This window comes from Nematolebias whitei, chromosome 2 (genome assembly GCF_014905685.2).
Source record: "Nematolebias whitei isolate Nwh7 chromosome 2, NemWhi1, whole genome shotgun sequence".
Classification (NCBI taxonomy): domain Eukaryota; kingdom Metazoa; phylum Chordata; class Actinopteri; order Cyprinodontiformes; family Rivulidae; genus Nematolebias; species Nematolebias whitei.
The window spans coordinates 37,830,040-37,842,464 of NC_056499.1; the positions used below are offsets into that span (position 1 = coordinate 37,830,040).

At 39.0% G+C, this 12,425-nt stretch overlaps 2 protein-coding genes across 2 annotated transcripts in view; both read left to right on the plus strand.

The window, feature by feature from the left end:
* The window catches only part of LOC119424126 (GRAM domain-containing protein 2A-like), a 975,280-nt gene that overhangs the window by 297,006 nt on the left and 665,849 nt on the right, over positions 1 to 12,425 (plus strand). The gene's annotated exons all lie outside the window — the stretch shown is intronic.
* itga11a (integrin, alpha 11a) overlaps positions 1 to 12,425 on the plus strand; it is a 77,246-nt gene that overhangs the window by 53,296 nt on the left and 11,525 nt on the right. The window contains exons 14-21 of the mRNA XM_037691557.1: positions 5,241 to 5,444; positions 7,517 to 7,647; positions 7,866 to 8,032; positions 9,453 to 9,592; positions 10,656 to 10,766; positions 10,897 to 10,982; positions 11,068 to 11,278; positions 11,370 to 11,468. Coding sequence (XP_037547485.1) covers positions 5,241 to 5,444; positions 7,517 to 7,647; positions 7,866 to 8,032; positions 9,453 to 9,592; positions 10,656 to 10,766; positions 10,897 to 10,982; positions 11,068 to 11,278; positions 11,370 to 11,468 — 1,149 coding nt within the window. The remainder of the gene's footprint in view (positions 1 to 5,240; positions 5,445 to 7,516; positions 7,648 to 7,865; positions 8,033 to 9,452; positions 9,593 to 10,655; positions 10,767 to 10,896; positions 10,983 to 11,067; positions 11,279 to 11,369; positions 11,469 to 12,425) is intronic.

Below are 12,425 nucleotides of genomic sequence, written 5' to 3' on the forward strand. Positions count from 1 at the left end.
GGAGTGGTGGCGCAGAGGTTGGAGAAGGTGGGCCTGTGATCGGAAGATCGCCGGGTCAAGCCCCGGTATCGACAACATCAAAAATGTGGGTGGGGTAGGTGGAGCACCCACACCTGCCTCCACCCTCATTTGCCCCACTCTGGACCCCTGAGCAAGGCCCTTCACCCCCATCATCCACTCCCAAAAAACAGTCTCTCTCACAAATGAGTTTTCGTGACTCAATGAGGCTTCCTGTATAAATAAAGGGTAAATGAAAAAAAAAAGAAATACATACTTACATACATACACACATAAGCATACATATACATGTATATACATATGCATATGTACATATAAATATAGAGTACATACCAAGGGCGTCAGAAGCATCCGTAATGTGGGGGCACAATGATGTGTGTACATGCGACGAGCATTTTAAAAAAAATGTACAAAAAAGCAGCATTTCACCAAGATTTCCTTTAATTCCACAAATTTAAAGCATGTTTCTCACCAAGTTTGTGTAAATTCATCTGTGGGTTTTTGACATTTTAACTTTAATACACTTTAATACAGAGCCTCAGGTCGGCACTATTTGTGTTTATAGAGAAATAAAAAAACATCACCACTAGACATTTTTACTTGTGTTCAACACTACTCATCTAAATGATGTTTCTCATGAAGCTTGAGGACAATAAGGTGTGGGGTTTAAAAGATATTTCAACTTTAATGCACCTGAACTTGCTTTATCACCATTTGTGGTTCGTATAGATGGGAAGCAGGTGAAAAATATCCTTGAGTAAAATTACCACAAATGGTTGTGACCAAACCCTGAGAGATAAAACAAACAAACTAAAGTTTTAAAAGATTGATGCAGAACACTATGCTCTAAAACCTATGAGCAGAGGAGAAATTCAATTATGGTCATTATTTGACACATACAGTGTAGATGTCCTGTTGTAACTCTTTGTTGTCTTCTCAGTAAACATGTTTCAAATTTAAACAGTAATTAAATATTCCCCTGCTTCTCTATGACTTTGTCACACGTTGGGTAGTTGAGAAGTAAAAGCTACTTTTTATATAATCTCACTTCATACAACTGAAAAACAAACAAACAAACAAACAAACAAAACAAAAACAAGTGACTTCATGTTTTATCTGGCAACCCTAAATTTTCTTACAGTTTGATGTCCAATAGAGCAACAATCTTCATGACTGTGTTTCCAACAGTTGTCTGAAAAATGTTTCAGAAGATTAGCCGCTTTCAAAGACTCCGTTATCTTCCACTGCTTGTTATTAATAGAACTTCAAACAAAAAAAATGTATTTTTTTTAGCTCTTTCAGGGCCTGGAGGTAAAATCCTTTTGTTTTCTTTCCAGATGTTTGAGTTCAAACAGGAAGAAATAGTTTAATCATGATCATCTGTTTGATTAGACAAAAGGAGGGAAAACAGTTTAAGGTATTTTTCTGTGTAAAATACAGCATGAGATCTGAAAATACCATACCATACCATTTTATTTATAAAGCACTTAAAACAGCTACAAGGCCAACCAAAGTGCTGTACAGACAGAACAACAGGTAACACATGAAGCAATATACAAAATGAAGTAAATAGCATGGTTCAAAAAACAATTGGCATAACAAATCCATCTGGATGTGGGACAGATAACAGCTGACTTGGTCTTGTTAGGAAATATTTAATGAGCGGAAGATCATTTGGCAGAATTCAGTCACTGAAAGACTGGGACATACCAGAGAGGATAGTTATCTAATGCAAACAGGACATGAGCTAAACTTGAACTCTCTTTGAAAAACAAACAGCGAAGAAGCCACATAGAAACATCCGTTTAGCACACGCTTCTGTTTTAAAACAGGCTTTTGTGCCACTTAACCTAAATTTATTTTTGTTTTAGTTAGCATTTATTCTTTAACATTTACCTTTTTTTGAAATACTGTAATTAGAGTGTCAAAGTTCATGTTCAATAATCCAGCTAAAAAAAATCCAACAAAGTTCAGTCAGGTCCTCTGGACTGTTTCTTTGTGTTGAAACATTTTATCTTTCATCCAAAGGACTTCATCAGTCCAAGGAACCACAACAATCTCAGTCCCAGAAGCAGCACACTCACATTGTGGACCAACCAGTTTGATGGTGCTAAGATGGTTTCTGGAGTCTGCCCTCTCCCCCGTCAACTCCTCTGAGGCAGCCATGGCCAAAGTGGTTCAAAACACCAAAGTTCATGCTCAGTAATCCTTTGGTGTTTTGAACCACTTTGGCCATGGCTGCCTCAGAGGAGTCAACAGGGAAGAGAGAAACCATATTAGCACCATCAAACTGGTTGGCCCACTATGTGACTGTGCTAATTATGGGACTGAGTTTGTTGTGGCTCCTCAGACTGATGAAGTCCTTTGGATGAAAGATGAAATGTTTCAACTCAAAGAAACAGTCCAGAAGACCTGACTTAACCTTGCTGGATTTAATTAGATTACATTTTGTAAAGGCTTTCCTTATTTTGGCTGCAAATGTGAACGTCACGTTTAATGTGAAAATATCCTGTTCAAACTTTGGAAAGTAAATAAATCAAGTTTAAGAGTTAGTGTCGATAGCAGATTAACATGATTCACATTAGCTCAAACAGTGACTTTTACTGTATTTGTTATTTCTGGAACATCTGGGTCTTTTATTGTGAAAAAGAAAAAAATTAAACAAATTATAATATAAGTTCTTACAGATAAAAGAAAACATTGATTATCTAATCACTCTAGTACAATGCAGTCATTTAACACTCAGAACAAATATTAATATTTTAATTTCTGGGAGTTGATTTGTTGTAAACAAGAAAAATTTAATTGTAACAACATAAAAAAACAAGATCTAAACAACGACATCAGTGAACTGGCTTCCTTTGGCTCACTGATTCAAGTGAAGCGCAGAAGGTGGTCAGCGTGGTTTGAATACATGAAAAAACTACTGGAAATAAATTAGCTAAATAATATTGTTAGGGTAAAATAAGTTGGACAGCTTTCCTTGTATCAAAATATTTCCAGCTGTAAGTGTCTCCAATGGGAAAAGAAGTGTCAGAAGTGGACTGCAGAGCAGCTGAAGACAGTAGTCTGCTTGGAAGAATCTTGTTTACCTTAGGAGGAAATAAAATTCAGATGCATTAAGTGGAAAAGACAAATCACGGGAGGCTGTGCTGACCACGGTCTGCTAGATCTGCAGAAACAATGCTGTGAAGCACCAGTGTTCTCTAACACCAGAGGCTTTGCTCAGCTACATAATGCTCCTTGCCTTAAAGCTAAAAATGTTGTCAATGTTTTGTGAAACATCAAAGTCATTCAGAGGTGTTGAGAGGGCCTTCTAATTCCCAGAATCTTACTGTCATCCAATATCTGTGGACCTTGCTGGAAAAACAGCTGTAGTCCACAGAGGCCCCACGTCCTCACATCGTACAGGATCTGCTGCTGATGACTTTGTGTCTGATACAGCCAGACGCCATCAGAGGTTCTTTAGACTCAATGGGTCAACGGGACAAGTCTCAAGGAGACCCATAACTGACTGCTGGATTTAAAGTTGATACTGATCAGTGTTGTTTTATTGTTTTATTTTTTATTGGACTCTATTAATCCCCAATGGGGAAATTATTTCTCTGCATTTTTCCCGTTGCACATGTGAGCACACATGTGAAGCAGAGGGCTGCCATCTAACTCAATTCAGTTCAGTTTATTTGTATAGCACCAAGTCACAACAGAAGTCATCTCAGGACACTGAACAGAAACATTCAAAAAAACACAAGTTAACGCAATTTATCTGAGGAGCAGACTGCTTTCAATTTAACTCCATCGCAGAACTCTCATCTTGAGCAAGCATGAAGGCGACAGTGGAAAAGAAAAACTCCCTCATGAGGAAGAAACCTTTAGCAGAACCAGGCTCAGGACAAGTGGTCATCTGCTTCGACCGGCTGGGTTTGGGAGGAACAGATACACAATGGCAGATCAAGAATCACGTTAAAATAGAAATAGTATCAAATGAAAACTATTCAATTTTAGCAAATCATTTAAGGAAATGGGGCAGCACGGTGGCGCAACTGGTAGAGCTGCTGCCTCTCAGCGAACAGGTCCCTGGTTCAAATCCCGGTCCGGGGGCCTTTCTGGGTGGAGTTTGCATGTTCTCTCCGTGCATGCGTGGGTTTTCTCCGGGTACTCCAGTTTCCTCCCACAGACCAAAAACATGCATGTTAAGCTGATTGGTAACTCTAAATTGTCCCTAGGTGTGAGTGAGAGAGTGAATGGTTGTTTGTCTCGTTTGTCTCTATGTGTCCCTGTGATGGACTGGCGACCTGTCCAGGGTGTACCCCGCCCCTCGCACAGTGATTGCTGGACATGGGCACCAGCGACCCCTGTGACCCAAAAATGGAATAAACGGGTAAAGAAAATGGATGGATGGATGGATGGATTTAAGGAAATGAGGTCAGTTTTTCCTTCTGTAGTCTTTAAGCTTAAGGCAGCATAACAAGCCAACCCTAACTATAGGATTTATAAAAAATGAAAGTCTTAATCCCAGTCTTAAAATTGGACAATGTGTCAGCCTTATGGACAGAAACTGGAAGTTGGTTCCACAACAGAGGAGCATGATAACTGAAAGATCTTCCTCCCATTCTGCTTTTGGAGACCCTAGGAACCACAAGTAAACCTTTGATAGCAACGTGTTCTGTTGGGAAAATATGGAACAATAAGATCTCGAATATAATATGGAGCTAGGTTGTTGAGAGCTTTGTAGGTTAGAAGTAAGATTTTGAATTCAATTCTGGACTTGACAGGGAGCCAATGAAGAGAAGCTAAAACTGGAGAAATATGATCTCTCCCATTAACTCCAGTTAAGACTCTGGCAGCAGCATTTTAGATCAACTGAAGACGTTTTAAAGAAGTATTTGGACACCCAGATAATAAACCATTGTAATAGTCCAGTCTAGACATGACAAATGCATGAACCAGTGAATCTAGGGCACTCCGGGAGCAGCTGGGGGCGTTAAGGGCCTTGCTCATGGGCCCAGAGCAGGGCAAATGAGGGTGGAGGCAGGTGTGAGTGTTTTTCCTTTTCCACCCATATTTTGATGTTGTCGGTCTGATCACAGGCCCACCCTCTCTAACCTCTGCACCACCACTCCTCCGTTTATACAGCAAATGAACAATTGTCGATATTTGCATTTTATATAAAATATACTGTAAACACCTTGCAGTACTTTTGTTTCTGTCTTGTGCTTCAGAATCGATTCATCCCTGAAGGCGCGCTGGAAATTCATAATGGTGGGCAGAACGCTCGCTTTGGCTCAGCCCTCGCTCCTGTCCCTGATCTCAACGGTGACGGCTTTAATGACTTGGTGGTGGGGGCTCCGCTGGAAGATGACCACAAAGGAGCCATTTATGTTTTCTTCAGTCAGCACAACAGAATACTGCGCAAATACAAACAGGTAGAGTATTCACAAACAGTAAGAACAAAGTAAATACATCTGTGTGTTTCGTGCCTTCTGACCACATCGACTCTACATACAAATGTAGAGGTTTTCAAACATAGTAAAGGTTTTGGATGTTCCAATCACAATATTTATTACCTGTTTTACTTCAGTCATTTTTTTAAATACCTGAACTGGTAAGTCTTTCTACACAAAGCAGTCCTGAACCTGAATGTCCCTGAACTAAAATAAGTAAAACATCATTATTACACATATGCAACTTAAAAAATAATCTCCTGACATCTGGCAAAGTTCTGAAAAATTTGTACTTGCATATGTGTGTTGCGAAAGCAGATAATATCAATTAAAAAAACTACATTGTGTTTGATTTTTGCATTTATGTAATAAAATCCCATTTTCACATCAAAGCAGCAGATTCTTGTTCTGCAACAAACGTCTTGTAAAAATTTGCCTTGATGATAATTTGTGAAATAAGCTATAATAAATAAACCTGGCAGATATCATTTTCAAGGCCTACTGTATCTTGAAAAGGTGTCCTGGAGTTGTGAGTTGGAGCCCGGATTGTGTCAGAAAAGAAATCCAGAGTAAAACAATTGCCAAACTTATGGTACAATTTATTTTCCTGTTTTGCAAAATTTATGTTCAGACACTAAATTTGCATGTTTTTTAATGTGTTGGATCGTTGGTTAAAGTTATTAGCTTATACAAAGTAAAGAAAACCTTATGGATAATCACAACAACTTGAATCTGTACAGTGATTTTCATAGTGCGCGTTTGCACCCGTCAGCCAACCTACATAAAAACCTAATAAAACTTTACATATAGGATTACAATAAACAACAAAGTAAAATGCACAAGGACAGAAAAGACTGTCAAGAAGAAAACACTAGGTTAAGACTTTATGCTTTGACAGACTAACAGGTCTTTATGCAGTCTGGATTAGCAGCCAACATAATGATGCAGACAATGGCTGGTATTTATTTAAAATATAATATTTGCAGTAAATTGGAGTAAAATGTCAGAAACACACCAGACAAAGCTTAAAAGACTTAGGCCCTGTTTACACGACAGCGATCCAATAAAAACTGATTATTTTTCTCATTTCTATGAACACATTTACATGAAAACATTCTAATTGAAATCTCTATTTACACAGCAACGGTATACGTGGAAAATGTGTAATTCCCTCACCACGACACTAGTTGGTGCTATGTTCTTTGAAACTTGAAACTAAGTGCGCACACGTTAAAAAAAAATAATAAAAACGTTATACCTGTAAGCCGCTATAACGGTTGAGTTGGCAGAGAATAAATTATTTCTATGGACAGACAACGAGGTTCAACTGTTGCTTAGGGTGACTTTGAATTATAAAACCATCAAATTTCAAGAGAACATTGACTGGGAAAATGACCACTGTGTTAGAGAGCCGTAATGAGATTTATAAGAGTCAGAAGCACAAGCAATACTCTGGTATCTCCACTGTCAATAGTTTCTTCTGTGGATTGTAGGAAGCCATTATGTTTTTCGTCATACTGCATATGAGCCAGTGATTCCCTGAAAGAAATATATATTTTTTTCTGTTTTCACGACAACGGACACCGGGATGTTTGTGAACCATTGTTCTCTGGAACCCATTCTCAAATTGTGCCGTTGTCAGAAAAACATTTACTATTTTTGCATAAATGAACAGTACGAACGCAACAAAACTCTTCCATTTTCTCCAGAAATCGTTTTTGTGTAAACAGGGCCTTAGAAAAACCATTGTTGTCACTAAGAAACTGGTCATTTTTAAAGTTTAAAAAAAAATAAAAAATTATTGTTTGTAGATTTCTGTAGAAATCTACAAAGTACAAACCTTTAAAGAAAAACTTTTAAAAGGCTTTCAAAATGCAAGCAATGTGTTACAACATTGCAGCAAAATGCAAGGCAATGTCAATGAATGCTTTTAATGTTTCCCAATGGTATATTTCCACTTACAAAGCTTTATTAGTTATTGATCCATATCAGTGTAAACTGTGGTTAATGCCAGTCTAAAGACTGCTCTGTTTTCTTCAATCTGTTTTTTTCAGAGGATAGCAGCTGTAGATTTGGCTGCAGGCCTGCAGTACTTCGGTCGCAGTATTCACGGCACAATGGACATGAACGATGACGGTTTGGTGGACCTGGCAGTGGGTTCTCTTGGTGCTGCCATACTTCTTTGGTTTGTGCATCATCCATCAAAAATTACTGCAGCTCTAAACCATCTATTTACAAATGAATGCCACAACGTACTTTAAAGATTGTAGTTCTACTACTGATGTTAGTGGCTAAGTGTTTTATTCTAAAGAACTGCTGTTGTTAAAAGAAACATTTGCGTAAGCTTATGTTCCATCCCGCCGATGATGGATTGGCCTAAACTGTCTCTCTGTGCCCTCACAGGTCAAAGAGTGTTGTGCGGATTTATACCACTGTCAGGTTTGAGCCCAATAAGGTCAACATCTTTGTGAAAGACTGTCAGAGAGGTGGCAAAGACGTGACCTGCATGTCAGCCATTGTGTGTTTCAACATCACTGCCAGGACGGCCATTCCACCCACACAGGAAATTGGTAAGCCAGTGAAAATAATCAGCTGCAGTGGAAGCATCTCTGCCCAAGCTGAACAAGTCATATTTCATCTGCTAAAGAAAAAGAGTGTTTTGCATGTTTTAGAACCTATAGACAGAAAACAAACCTCGGCCAAAGACATAATGTGTTTGATTTTTTTGGCAATGGTCTTGCGAGTACTATTTGACGTTTGAGGCAATGCATGGCAGCATGAACATTACTTTCAAATGAGAAAAGGTCTTCACTCATCTTAACATATATCCTCCGAGTCTTGCAAACCTTTTCAGCATACAATTGCCTGTAAAAACTCTGATGGCTACTTTTCTTCAGAATGGCGCCGAAAGGAAAAACGGTTTCTTTACTAGCCGTGAGAGATTCTGATCTCACTGCTTTTTCTCTGCCAAAGCTTAAGCTGCAGCCTTGAAAACTGGTACCACTGCACTGTTTTCTCTCTATTAAATGTCCATTTGAGTGTGTAGGAGCAGCCTCTAGAGTCTGCGTTTGTTTTATTTGGTTTATTTGGACTGTTGTTGAGAGTGGTGATGGCTCACGGACTAGTGAAGCGTACAGATGAGCGCTGTGCCACCAAAAGTGTCTGACTCTTAAGCTCGGGCTCATCTGCTCACAATTTATTTTAAAAGTTATAATGACAGGGTCCAGTTTTACTGTTTATCAGGGGGAGCGCGTTCTGAGTTAACCTCTTCACCCTGTGACATCTTTATCAAATCTATTATCTGCGCCAAAACAGAATTAGAGAAAGAACAGACGGAGTTATCTTGTCTTCAGCGCTTGGATCATGCAGGACTCATTTATTTGATTTCCCTGTCGTCATGTCTGGCAGTAATGCAGGGCAGATGTGCTGGTGATTGTGAGGCTTTTGTGGCCTTCCGTCTCGATTAAGTGAGTCTCATTTATAAAAATGTCTGTTCACAATATTTCTGAGACATGAAGGAAAAGGCAAGAAGCAGTTTCGTAACTGATAGTGATGCTTAATGATGTTATGGTGAGAATACTAGTTTATCTCCTCGCATCAAGTTGTGTAAAACATCAGGACTTCTGCAATTTTTCAATTCTCTTCTTGACCTCAAGCACATATTTGCATGCCTTATTTCATTTAGCAGATCTTTCCTTGCATCATGACAACACAAGGCTGCAAATCATCTAAAAAAATCTGGTTTGAAAAATACATTTTTCTAAAGCCTTACTGTTTGGATTCTTGTATTTGATGGTCAAACATTCAGCTTGTGTTCTGAGGCTGTAGTGTGACAATTTCTAGGTCTTTAGATTTTAAACAAGACTTTAGAAAACCCCGTGAACAACGAAGGCTCATAAATTAAAGTTAATTTCAAAATCAAGACAATTACTCACAGTTTTACAAAGCTGTATCAATCTCAATTATTAATCCTCTCTACCACGTCAACAGGGATTAAATATAATGTGTCCATTTTGGAGAGACGTTTCAATCCTCGCGCCGTATTTGATCACCCAAACAAGCTGCAGCCTCTTAACCTGACGCTCCTTCCAGAGGAAGAGACCTGCGAACACTTTTATTTCCACGTCATGGTGAGAAGTGCAAAAGTCACATACAAGCATGCAACCACTGTTTTTGAAATACATGTTTGTTGTGACCATTTCCTTTAATACACATATCAGTTTGGTTCTATAAATAAATAAATGGACAAGTGGGTACCGTATTTTTCATCCAATAAGTCATGGTTTTTTTGCATGTCCTGCGACCTATAGGCTGAAGCAATGTATTTATGGATTTTTTTCTCATATTTATAAACCAATTTTTGGCTGAGATATGACCGTTTTCATTCATTCTGACTGAAAATATTGAACAGTACTATTTTCAGCCGCTAGATGGCACTCGAATAGTAAGACATGACATTGTATCACGTATTAAGTAAAAGTGGCTCTAATGACAAATTTAAAAAAAGTTCAAGACAAAAACACCTGGACTTTGTTTATTATATTTTACTTTATTCTTTATTGTGTTTGTCTTGAACTTTTCTGAATTAACCATGTCCTGGATGACTGAGAATCTTCACTAGCTATTAATGACACAATCGGCTTGCCATAGCCTGCCACCTTTGTTCTGCTCGCTTGGAGCAACCGTCAAATCAGCTTAATTTCACTGCACCGCCTGACGAAACACAGTTAATTTGATCATTAAAGTGCATTTATTAAGTAAAAGTTCAACTGAGACACAGCTTTGTTATAATTTCGAGCAAAAAATTATTGTTTTTAAGTGTTACTCTTGTTAAGTCCTTGTTCAAGGCCTGCCGTGCATGCTCCCGCGGCCGCCATTTGGCAGTCAATCGATTTTTTGGCACAACACCGGCCCACATTTCCAGGTGGTCAGCAGTGACACATGACAAACGCGATGCATCAGCAGCGACACATAATGTGATGTATATGGCGAAGTGATATATTTATGGATTTTTCCACTTTATTAGACATATTGGGACTGATGCTCCTTATAGGGTGGAGTTACGTGTACGGTGGAAAATACAGTATTTGTAGTTTTAGTGAAACGAGCCCATTTTGTGGTATTGAAGTTACCGTCAGTCTGATTTCAGAGTAACTCCACTGGTTAATCTTTGAATGTGATGTATTATATTAGGAGTCCACAGACTATGCAAGGCCCATAGTGTTTGCAGTGCAAGTGGAACTACAAGATCCAGACCAGGGACCGGTTCTGGATGACAGCTGGCCTACTCTGGTGAAAACTGAGGTAGGAGTCATTCTGACCTGAATCCTTTAAAATAACCCTTGATAAATAAAGATCTGACTGAGTCAAATTAAAACAAAAGAAAACGTATGGAAATATTTTAATTGGCAGTAAAGTTTTTATTTTTTACCAGCTGCCTTTCTGGAATGGTTGTGACGAGGACGACCACTGCATGCCGGACCTGTCACTGCAGAGCATGACAGACCTGATGACTCGAAAGTATGTACACACACATGACCACATGCAAGACACACATACAGTAAAGATGATCTGTCTTGGATTTATTTACTTTGCTCTTTCCCAGTCAGTTCTGTGCACGTTCTGTTCGGTCTCGTGGTGCTTTCTGCCGTCATGAAAACGATGAAGGAACAGAGAATTTGCTGCGGGTGCTTGAGGGAAACACAAGGAGGATGTTGGTGGACGTCAAACTGGAAAACAAAGGAGAAAATGCCTATAATGCTCAACTCAATATCACCTGCACACCTAATCTACGCTTCTCCAGCATCATCGTCAAAGTATGCCTTAATCCATTCTTCATCATGAGGTCAGATACATGCTTGCTACAAGTGTTGGAAACTGATTTGTTGCTTTTGTATTTTTATTCAGGATACATCTGACATCAAAATTGATTGTTACACAGAGGACAAGGTAAAGAATGAGAAGATCTGCAACATCAGTTCACCTTTTATGCGAGCCAAAACACAGGTGAGATGATCCTTTTCAATTTGACTGAGAATTATATGATATTTAAAAAAAAAAAAAAACTAATTCTAACAGTTTTGGTGACAAAAACTATGAGTCTGTTTTGGGATTAGTCTTCCGATTCTTTTCCTTTTGGCTGTTCCCTCTTCAGGTGTCTCCACAGCGAATCATCCTCCTCCACCTCACTCTGTCGTCTGCATCCTCTGTCCTCACTCCAACTACCTCCATGTCTCTAACTGCATCCATGTATCTCCTCTTTGTCTTTTTCCTGGCAGCTGCATTTCCAACATCTTTCTCTGTACTCCTTGGTCAGATGGTCATCATTATCTACATGCAGGCTCTCACACTGGTTAATTTTCATCTATAAATCCCTCCTTGGTCTGCTACCTTATATCTCCTCCCACATCATGCCGTCAGTGCAGTTACAGCATGCGCTCTCAGGCCAACATTACATGCAGCGTTCCCTCAGTGCGGACTGAACTTGGCAAAAAGGCTTTTCTTTACTCAGCTCCTATGACCTAGAACACTTTGCAACAGGAACTGAAGTTGTTCTTAATTTCTTTAAGGGGTTTCAAACTTTGATAAGGTCAATAGAAAAATCAAAGCAAACGTTCTTGTTTTTAATATTTCACCCTGTTTTACAGCACCCTGGTTTATTGTGGCTCAGTGAGACTAGCCTGTATAAATAAAGGTTGAATAGAAAAGAAAAAAAACAATATACCCACTGTCCCTCTTCTGGACATGTCCAAACCATCTCAGTCTGGTCTCTCTAACTTTATCTCCCAGTTGTTCAACCTGTGCTGTACCTCTGATGATCTCATTCCTAATTTTATCCATCCTTGTCACTCCCAAGGAGAACCTCAACATCTTCATTTCTGCCACTTCCAGTTCTGTCTCCTGTCTTTTTGTCCATGTCTCTGTCTCCAGACCATACAACATAGCTGGTCTTACAACTGTCTT